Source organism: Cherax quadricarinatus, chromosome 79, assembly GCF_038502225.1.
Source record: "Cherax quadricarinatus isolate ZL_2023a chromosome 79, ASM3850222v1, whole genome shotgun sequence".
NCBI classification, from domain to species: Eukaryota; Metazoa; Arthropoda; class Malacostraca; order Decapoda; family Parastacidae; genus Cherax; species Cherax quadricarinatus.
Genome location: NC_091370.1, coordinates 5,842,681 through 5,854,191, shown reverse-complemented (window position 1 = coordinate 5,854,191; position 11,511 = coordinate 5,842,681). Strand labels below are relative to the sequence as shown.

Sequence of the window (11,511 nt, the reverse complement as noted above, 5' to 3'; positions counted from 1 at the left end):
ATGTTAATATGTTCATGTAGCTAGCATTACTTTCAGACAAAGATAGAAGAAAAAAATAACAAAAGCTAAGGAACTATAAATAAACTTAGTTAATATTATTAAAAAGTATTGACATATTTCAAGACATGATTAGTACCGTAGTTTTGATGCATCAAATACTTAGCAATATTGCCAAATAGTTACATTTATACTTGAGGGTTGCACACCAAGAATGTAAAGAAAAATATAAAATATCGTCTGTTTTATAATTTGGTAAAGTATAAATTTCTCTTTTCCTATGGAAAATACAAAAAAAAAAAATCTTTTCTGCCATAAAAACTTATGCGGCTCCTCCTCCCAAGATCAGCTGACACACCACAACAACATGGATGTCAACAACACTGGTGGCTACACGCTGCCACTGACTTGTAAGTATGGAAAAAAGGGAGTATTGAAAAGAATACATTATAAATAATCAAGAGAAGTTCGGATTTAAGATACTCAAGTGTAAATAATGTGTCAAACTAATTTAATTTAAGAGATAAAGCATCAGAGATCTTGGAGCGTAGCGAGGTGGGTGTGTCAGATGATCCAAACTTTTATATGCTGAAGACTTTTCTTCCATATGAAACTTTAACAGTCAATACGAATTACAAAGTATCTGTATGGGGGTTGAGTCAGGTGCTGCATGAATTGTGGGTGGAGTTTAGGTAATGGCAGTGTTCTGCTTAGGTGTTGTTCAGTCAGTATTTTTTGAAATTCGGAAGCTGCCTGTGTTTTGAGCGATGATGACGGTGATGATGATGGTATTATTGGTGGTGCTGGTGGTGGTGATGAGAGCAATCCAAACATTATGATTCAATTCTGACTCCTTCATAACACGTTTGGTTTCTTGAAACTTCACGAGATGGTTGTTGGTGTTGTTGTGTGAGGCTGGCATTAATTGGCTCATATCTTGGGTAAGAGTCTTATTCACCAATTTTTGTATGCTTCCAATAACATATTTATTCTCACAAATGCAGTTTATAAGGCTTCTAGATGTTTCCCACGTGTATTTTATTATGTTCCCCATAAAGAATAATGTAGATATCAACATTTGATTCTCTGTGTTCCTCTATTTTCTTAGGTGTTGATAGTGGTCGCAGTAATGCTAGCTGTTGGTATTGCCTTTAGCAATAAAGTTATGGATGCTCTATGAAATTTGTCTAACTGGGAGAACAATGTATCAATCAGGAGTTTGTCCCCTGGTGGGATAAATGTCTTCTCAGTAAATGACCTAATACTGCATATATGTGCATACTTGTAAGTGTTAATTACCCCTCAAGGGAGGTTCCTTGATAGTAGTGAGGAGCTCTTAATCTAAGGAATAGGACTTGGCCTTCTTTTTCTTGGATAGACTCTGATTGCCTCTCATTCCGCAGACACTGTATCACCTCTACTGGTTTAGCACTTTCTCTAAATATAATAATATTAATTTGTTTGGTACTCAGGTAAAAGATGGATTATAAAGATCTTGAATTATTAATCTAAAAATATAACTATCATTCAAACTGTATCAGTTTTACTTAAGAAAGTTTATTAATAATAATGAGGGTTTGAGACCTGCCCTTTAATTACCCTTCATGTCCTGTACCTGCTACTTATTTCTTTTCATTCTCTTTTGTCATTCAGCATTGAATAATCTTTTCAAAGTTTAGTTCTTCTTTTTTTGTAACTGATGTTATTATTCAACTTTTTATCTTCGAAAGTTCTTCCTAAAAATAGGTAAAGGCCTAATACAGTGGGACCTTGGTACTCAAACTTAATTCATTCCAGAAGGCTGTTTGAGTACCAATCTGTTTGAGTATTGAACGAATTTTTCCCAACCAATTTTCTTTTTAGTTGGCTGTTATCACTAATCTTCATAGGTCCCATGGTGACTTATTTATCCAAATAATATAAAAAAAAACACCAAAAATTGCAAGAAAATGTGCAATAGTTTACAGCAAAGTTCTGGCAAGTCATGTTTGGTTGAGTGCTGAGCAAACGGTTGACTACCGAATGATTTTTTTTACCGAACAAAGTGTTCGAATACTGAATTGTTAAAATAATCAAGGTGCTATTCTCAGGTGCTAAAGTAGAATAAGTTCACAATTTTGCCATTATATTCCAAAGCTCATTTATTTGATTACCACTTTATTGTTCACCACAACTTACATTAGTCCCTTTTATATTATTATTATATACTATAATTCTAACTTTAAAGAATTACCTTTATAGTACTACCTACTATCATATTCCCAAGCTCCATTATTTGATTATCACTTTATTTGTATTAGTCCCTTTTATATTGTCTCCTTTATTTTAGCTTAAAAAAAAAAAAAAAAAAAAAAACTACCTTAGCTCATTATTTTACATTTGTTAAATAATTCAGGTGCTATTTTTTAGCTTAAGACTATTTACTTTGTTTTATACTTGATTCTAACTATAGATTCACTACAAATCTTATGATTACAAGCATTGATCCTGATACCAACCTCTTATTTAATGACTTAAATGAATCAAACAGTTACTGTAATTACTACACTGCAGAACAATCAAAGGCACTTCTCAGTGCCAACAACAACATAACTATCTTTAACTACAATATCAGATCTTTAAGCAAGCATTACGATGACCTCATAGCATTACTAAATTCCTTACATGCCAATATGTCCATCATTACACTAACTGAAACCTGGCTAAAGCCTGATAGTACAGATGTCTATGCCATTCCTGGTTACACAGCCATACACAACTGTAGGCCAGACCAACAAGGGGGTGGCACAGCCATATACTACTCAGACCAACTAGAATGTATCACTAATACTTGCACAAGGGATGAACATGGGGAATATATAATAGCCAAATTCAAATCCAAATACCTACAAAAACCTCTCACATTGATAAACATTTACAGAGTTCCACAGTCAAACATTAGCCAATTTAGTCAAAACCTAGGAAGTATGATAACTGATGCACGCATGAACAAAGATCACTTACTACTCTCAGGTGACTTCAATATAAATCTCCTGCAAGACCAGGACCCACACGTTACTGAATTCACAAACACAATGAGTAACTGTATGTTGCTACCAACAGTAACAAAACCTACAAGAGTTACAGAGACTAGTGTTTCCCTACTTGACCACATCTGGACCAACACCATATCCCCTTTAAAATCAGGCATAATTACAGATAATACCACAGACCACTACCCTACTTTTCTCATAACAACTCTTGGTAAATTACCCCAAGACACTACTAAAGTCACCTTCAGACTTCACAATGAGGCAGCCATTAATAACTTCACAACAGCAGTAGCAAACATTGACTGGCAAACTGAGCTAGAAATCTATACAGATATTGACGAATATCTGGCTTGATAAAGCTCCTGGAGAGCGAAACGTTGCCACAATAAATGTCACATTAGTTGCACTTGTGTCCTTTTACTTTACAATAATTTTCTAAAAAAGACCCAATACCTCTATAACAAGCACTGCCCTAAAAAAACTAAACAGATGACAGCTAAGAGACTGAACAGTCCCTGGTTAACACCCAGCATTCTCAAATCCATAAATACAAAACACCAATATGAAAAACAGTACAGAATGGGTCACATAACCAGAGACCAAACAAAACGTTACTCGTCAATCCTAACCAGCCTGATAAGAAGGGCAAAAAAATTGTATTATGAGAACAGATTATCCAACTTACGAGGTGATATAAAAAAGACCTGGAAAACCCTATCAGAAATTCTAGGAACAAAAAAGATATCACGAAATAGCGAAATAAAATTAGCAAAATCAGATGAACCCCAACTCCCACCAACAGAAACAGCAAACAGACTCAATGACTTCTTCTCCACTATAGGACAAAACCTTGCCAATAAAATCCCAAGCTCAGATACCCCACCAAATGACTACCTCACTGGCAACTACCCGAACACACTGTTCCTAGCTCCGACTAACCCATACGAAGTCTCCCTTATTATCAACACGCTAAAAAACAAGGCAGGAGATTTAAATACCTTACCACCCTTTATATACAAAAAAGTGTCACAAGTGCTATCACCAATCATTGCAACACTCTTTAACAAATCCATTGAATCCTCCACCTTCCCTACAGTACTCAAAATAGCAAGGGTCACCCCGATCCACAAAGGAGGAGACCAAACAGAGTTGAATAACTATAGGCCAATATCCAACTTACACCCTCTCTCAAAAATCTTCGAAAAATTAATTCATAAACGAATCTACTCCTACCTTATCTCCCAAAACATACTCAACCCCTGCCAATTTGGATTCAGGCCAAATAAAAATACTAATGATGCTATTATACACATGCTAGAACATATATACACTGCAATAGAGAAAAAAGAAGTCCCACTGGGGATCTTCATTGACTTACGTAAAGCTTTTGATACAGTTAACCATGACTTGCTCCACGTAAAATTGTCACACTATGGTATAAGAGGGCACTCCCTCAACTACCTCAAGTCATACCTCAGCAACAGAAGCCAATATGTGTATGCAAATGGGGCAAACTCTTCTGCACAACCAATTACAGTTGGTGTCCCACAGGGAAGTGTCCTTGGCCCTCTTCTCTTTCTCCTATACATAAATGACCTACCAAATGCTTCGCAATTACTCAAACCCACACTATTTGCAGATGACACTACATACGTCTTCTCCCACCCGAGCCCAGTCACGCTAGCCAATACTGTAAATACCGAATTACAGAAAATATCTACCTGGATGAGGACTAACAAACTTACACTAAACATTGACAAAACCTACTTCATTCAGTTTGGTAACAGAGCTACAGATGTCCCTCTTAACATAATGATAAACGGATCACCTATCACAAAGCTAACAGAGGGAAAATTCTTAGGAATCCACCTTGATAATAGACTCAAATTTCATACACATATACAACAAATTTCTAAGAAAATTTCCAAGACTGTAGGCATACTATCGAAGATATGATACTATGCTCCACAGTCAGCCCTCCTGGCCCTATATCACTCTCTTATTTACCCCTATCTCACCTATGGAATTTGTGCATGGGGCTCAACAACAAGTAACCATCTCAGACCACTAATTACCCAACAAAAGGCTGCAGTTAGAATGATAACAAATTCTCACTATAGGCAGCACACTCCACCAATATTCAATACACTAAACCTATTCACCATACAAAACATTCATACTTATTACTGCACCTATTACATACATAGAACACTTAACTCTGATATTAACCCTCCCCTCAAACATCTCCTTGCCAACCTCAACAGAACACATGACCATAACACAAGGCACAGATCACTCTTTGATGTTCCTCGTGTCCATCTCACACTATGCAAAAACTCAATGCACATAAAAGGCCCTAAAATCTGGAACTCATTACCTGTAAATATAAAAGAAACACTACCTGTTTATAAATTCAAGTCTCTTCTCAAAGATCACTTACTCACCCAAAACCAAATAAATACTGAATAACTGAACCTTATAAATTGTATATCTTAAATGTTTCTCACAATTATATCACATAAATGTTAAACCTAAAACCCAATCTAACTTTATTATATTTTAAATACACTACCTAACAGAATACTCCATTCTACTGAATGTACAACAATGCATACAATCATATGACCTGTCTTTGTAATACTCACTTGTGCTTTATAGTAATCTGTTTACATTAAAGTTTTATCACTGATGTCATCATTGCTTAGTTCATCTTAAGTTAATTTTAAGCCAGCCCGTAATGCTATGCATAGTATAAGTGGCTTTGGCATGCTGCTCTTATCTGTATTTTTTGTACCTCTGTATGTGTGCTCAAATTTTTAAATAAATAAATAAATAAATAAAAGTAGGGAGCTGTTTGAGTGCCAAGGTTCCACTGTATATGTGTAAATGTAAAGATAATTTTTTTTTGCATGAATATTAAGTAGGTTATGATTACAGTATAAACCTGTGCAATATATTTTAATTTGGAAAACTAATTTCTGCAAATTTTCATAGTTAAGGAGTTTATTTTTTTTCACAGAATATAAGACATACTAACTATTGGTTACCTGACCATGAGTAGCAATAAGGTGCCCTGTGGGCCACTTTTGAGGTATCTTTTCCAAGGGGATCCAAAAGTTTATAAGGTAAGCCTGAAAATGGTCATTTAGTTTATACACAGTTTACCCCCCCCCCCCCCCTCCCAAAAAAGAGAGAGAGAGAGAGAGAGAGAGAGAGAGAGAGAGAGAGAGAGAGAGCACTCCTGTCTCAAAATAAGGCTTTGATGTACACTATTATTTGTGTAACACCAGATACACTGGTGTATCTGGTGTAATTTTTATTATTATTCGCCACTCATTACCTCTGTTGAGTATTATAACCCAGATACTTTTTTTGTGGCTCATTCCTTCTTAAGAAGTAAGTGAAGCAACCTAAATTCTCATATTCCTTAATCTATATCAGTCTTTATGTTTTTCAGTGTTGCATTTTTTGCAGAAACTTCCTACATTAATAACTGGAGTGGCTCCAACCACATTTCCTGAGTATAAAAGAAAAACTTGTGCATTGTAAGATACCTTTGTTGTGGAAATATTTTTCCTACTAGGGACTTTATTAATCCAATACAGAGACATAAACACAGGAAATATGTATAGTAGTGTTCAGGTCAATTGTAGCATAAATAAGGTGTTCATCAGGAAGTGCAAGAAACCCCTTTCACATGCCATAAATATTCTTTGGAGAGGGAGCATAGACACAGGGGACATCCCCCACAGTCTCTAAAAACAACAGATATGGCCACACTCCACAAAGGCGGCAGAAAAGCAATTGCAAAGAACTACAGACTGATAGCACTAACATCTTTGAAAGGGTTCTAAGAAGCAAGATCACCAACCACTTGCACACCCATCATTTGCACAACCCAGGACAGCATGAGTTTAGAGCAGGTTGTTCCTGCTTCTCGCAGCTACTGGATCACTATGATATGGTCTTGGATGCATTGGAGGACAGTCAAAATGCAGATGTAATATACTCAGACTTTGTGAAAGCCTTTGACAAGTGCGATCATGGTGTAATTGCACATAAAATGCATGATAAAGGTATAACAGGAAAAGTTGGTAGATGGACTTATAACTTCCTAACAAATAGAACATTAAGAGTAACAGTAAACAAGTAAACAGAGTAAAGTTTAAGGCAGTTACAGTGAAAAGCTCTGTTCCACGAGGTGCAGTACTCACTCTCATCTTTTTCTCCATCCTCATATCTGACATAGACATGTAAGCCACAGCACTGTGTCCTCCTTTGCTGATGATACCAGAATTTGCATGACAGTATCATGGATTGGGGACACTGCAGATCTCCTAGAGGACATTAACCAAGTCTTTAAATGGGGTGCAGAAAACAATATGAAGTTTAGTGAAGACAAATTTTAATTACTCTGCTATAGAAACTCAAGAAAATAAAAACTGGATCAGAGTGTAAAACAAATTCCAACCACACAATAAAGCAAAAAACTAATGCAAAGGACCTGGGAGTGGTAATGTCAGAGAATCTCACTTTCAAAGATCATAACAGTGTGTCTACCACATCTGCTAGGAAAATGATAGGATGGATAATGAGAACCTTCAAAACTAGGGATGCTAAGCCAATGTTGATTCTCTTCAAATCACTTGCTCTCTCTCTCTAGGTTGGAATATTGCTGTGCACTAATAGCCTCTTTCAGGGCAGGCAAAATTGCAGACATGGGAAATATTCAGAGAACTTTCACTGCACATGTAAGTATAATAAAACACTTAAATTACTGGGAACGGTTGAAGTTCCTTGACTTGTACTTGGAATGCAGGAGAGAAAGATACATGATAATATACTCTTGGAAAATTCTAGAGGGACTAGTCCCAAATCTGCACACGGAAGTCACTCCCTACGAAAGCAAAAGACTTGGCAGGTGGTTCAACATTCCTTCAGTGAAAAGCAGGGGTGCCATGAGTATGCTAAAGAGACAATACAATAAGTGTCAGGGGGGCCCAGAACTGTTTAACTCCCTCCCAGCATACATAAAGGAGATTACCAATAGACTCCTGGCTGTCTTCAAGGAGATGGACAGACGCCTGAAATCAGTAACTGATCATCCGGGCTGTGGTTTGTATGTCAGAATGTGTGCAGCCAGCAGTAACAGCCTGGTTGATCAGGCCCTGATCTACCGCAAGACCTGGTCGTGAGCTGGGCCCTGGGGGTATTGACCCTCGGAATACCCTCTAAATATACTCGACGTATGTTACCTAATGGCTGTGTCTTGGAGGCATAAAATCAATTTAACTAAAATATTGGAGATGCTAAAGCTTCCCATGTTCTGTATAACTGTATTATTAAGGGTTTATTTAAATTCTCTTGTCAAAAATAAATTTGGAGACATTTCACCTCATTAAATGGTTATGGGTATTATTAACATTGCCAGTATAGCAGGCATAGTTATGCTAATTGACATTGGTGTATGTGTCTCACTGTCTGTCCTACTTATTATCACATATTTTCCACATGGCATAACAGTCTTCAGTTTTAGTTTTACTTAGACTTATGAATTTCTTGCTGGTTAAGTCTCGGATAGTAGTGCATGTAGTAGAAATGGCAGTGTTAGTATTAGTGGCTACTTTATAATTGTATATAGAGAAGGCACTGGAAATATTATTAGCCATCTTACTGTTGGGAAGGATGTCAAGTGTTTTCTGAGATTTGTTGAGTTTGATGATACTGATGATCAGCAGAGCCTGATTTTTTTTTTTTTTTTTTTTTTTTCCCAACAAGTCGGTCGTCTCCCACCGAGGCAGGGTGACCCAAAAAAAGAAAGAAAATCCCCAAAAAGAAAATACTTTCATCATCATTCAACACTTTCACCACACTCACACATTATCACTGCTTTTGCAGAGGTGCTCAGAATATAACAGTTTAGAAGCATATACGTATAGAGATACACAACATATCCCTCCAAACTGCCAATATCCCAAACCCCTCCTTTAAAGTGCAGGCATTGTACTTCCCAGAGCCTGATGTCCACAGTTAATGATGAAAGGAAAGGGGAAGTGTAGTTTAGAGAGCACCTGGTAAATGTAGTCACATTCCTCCTCAAGATATTCAGAGCTACACACCCTGTGGGCTCTCAGCTTTTTTCTGCTACACTTTCTCCTAGCATTTCATCAATGATTGTAGTCATCATGCTCTGTGGATCAAAATCCCTAAACTCGAGAAATCTTGGGAAAGATTTGTTATCCTCCTCAAAAGTAAGGTAGCTAATAATATTTCCAGTGCCTTCTCTGAGTACAGTCTTAGAGTAGCCACTATTACCAGCACTACCATTAGCGATATAAGCAGCAAGAATCCCACAAGTCTCATTGAAACTGAAGCCAGTGTGTGTCATTCTACATTAAAGATGCCAGAAAATGTACATGGGAGCGACAGCTAGACATACACACACTCATCTATACACTAGTTTTAATGAGCATAAGTATGCCTGCCATTCTGACTATGTTAATAATGTCCGTGTTATGTACAGGAATAATTATGACCACTTGATGAAATGTAAGGATGTCAAACTTATTATTAGATAAGAGGATTTAAATGAACACCATCATATCTGGGGCCATTTGTCTTAACAATATGGCTGTGCAATACAGGAAACCTCATCATCTCCAGAATTTATGCTAAACTGATTTTAGGCTGTGAGGACACATTTATTAGGTGGCACCATAACTTAATTTTGGTCACTCTGTCTACACTACAACTGACCTTTACATTACTAATACATATTACCCAGCTATTGTGTCTCTTAACCCTTTGACTGTTTTGGTCGTATATATACGTCTTACGCGCCACTGTTTCGATCGTATTTATATGCATAAATTCTAGCGGCTTCAAATCAAGCAGGAGAAAGCTGGTAGGCCCATATGTGAGAGAATGGGTCTGTGTGGTCAGTGTGCACCACATAAAAAAAATCCTGCAGCACACAGTGCATAATGAGAAAAAAAACTGACCGTTTTTTTTTATTAAAACGCCAACTTTGAGGTGTATTTTCGTATAGTATTTATCGTTGTATTCTCGTTTTCATGGTCTCACGTGATAAAATGGAAAACATATTACAGAAATAGAGATCATTTTGATTAGTTTCACGATGAAAATGACCTTGAAATTGAGCTCAAAGTAGTGGAAATGTTCGATTTTTACCAAGGTTCAGGAGTAAGCAAATCACACCACACGTCCAATACCTGTCAACTGGGGAGTCAAATATTCTTTCACTAGTGCACTGATATTATTTATACCATTTTTACAATAATGCAGTAGTCTGCATAACAGTAAATTTTGTAGTTTTTGTATGAATAAAAAATCAAAATAGAAAGCAATAGTAATATAAGAGGGGCCTAGAGACGTGACTAATGAACAGAGGATATGTTATTTTAGTGCCATGAATATCAAATTGTTTATTCTGGACCCTATTTTGAAATTGGCATCTTTTTTAATTTGCGTGAAATTGGCCAAATTGCCAATTTCTGACCACTTTATTGGGTAGTTCAAGTCGGTAAATGGGTTGTTTCTTGTACTCATCTGATAGAAAAAAATGGAGTTCTAAAGAAATAGCTATGAGTTTGGTCAACTGGAACAATGGAATTGGCCAAAAACAGGGCTCAAAGTCGGCGAAATGGCTGATGCGTATATGTCGCCGAGACCGCTAACTTCGCGGGAGGGTAATTCCGTGAGTTTTCGACCAAATTTCGTACTTTTGGTGTCATTACCATCGGGAAAAGATTCTCTCTCATATCATAAGAATTTTTTTTTTTTTTCCAAAAAATTTTGCAACATAGAATGACAGTTTCAGAAAGGGCCTTGCGACAGTCAAAGGGTTAAATTGATAAAGCATCTGGTAAACAAAATATTTCCATAATAAACTTCTCACATTGCATGTTGCATTCAGGTGTCACCCATTTCTATATAAACAATGTATCATATGGAAATAAACTTGAATTTGAATATACAGGCAGGCCCTGCCTTACAGAACCTCACTTTGCAGTGTTTCCCAATATAACAGTTTTCAATTATACCCATTCTTCATTTATTCAGACTTCTTACAACTATATGTATTCACCACTCTCTATAAGCTAAGGATGGAAATATTTTAAGGTAAGTAATGTGTGTATATGCATTTTTTTAGGCTTCGCTGTATTGCTCACTTAATATATGATTGTGTAAACATGTTATCAGGCTTTTATATGCATCTGAAAGTGAAAATTAGCTATGATTCACTTTACAGCAATTTTAACTTTATAGCAGTAGCTTGGAACCTAAGCTGCTGTATAAGTGGGGCCCTCCTGTACCTTGTTTGTAGCATTTCCTGAGAGAAGAAAGACCATAATTTGTCCTGAAAGGTCTGCACACCATGCATTTGTTTTAATAGACCTTTTTAAAATTTTTTTTTTTTTTTTTTTAGTCTCTTAGGAAAAAATGTCCCTCTCTTGGAAAC

At 36.5% G+C, this 11,511-nt stretch overlaps 1 protein-coding gene across 1 annotated transcript in view; it reads left to right on the top strand.

Annotated features, from left to right (window-relative positions):
- The first annotated feature begins 343 nt into the window (after positions 1-343).
- Sptz (zinc finger FYVE-type containing 26 spastizin) overlaps positions 344-11,511 on the top strand; it is a 48,723-nt gene continuing 37,555 nt past the window's right edge. Inside the window, exons 1-2 of the mRNA XM_070101848.1 lie at positions 344-407; positions 6,049-6,154. Coding sequence (XP_069957949.1) covers positions 6,083-6,154 — 72 coding nt within the window. The 5' untranslated portion in view covers positions 344-407; positions 6,049-6,082. The remainder of the gene's footprint in view (positions 408-6,048; positions 6,155-11,511) is intronic.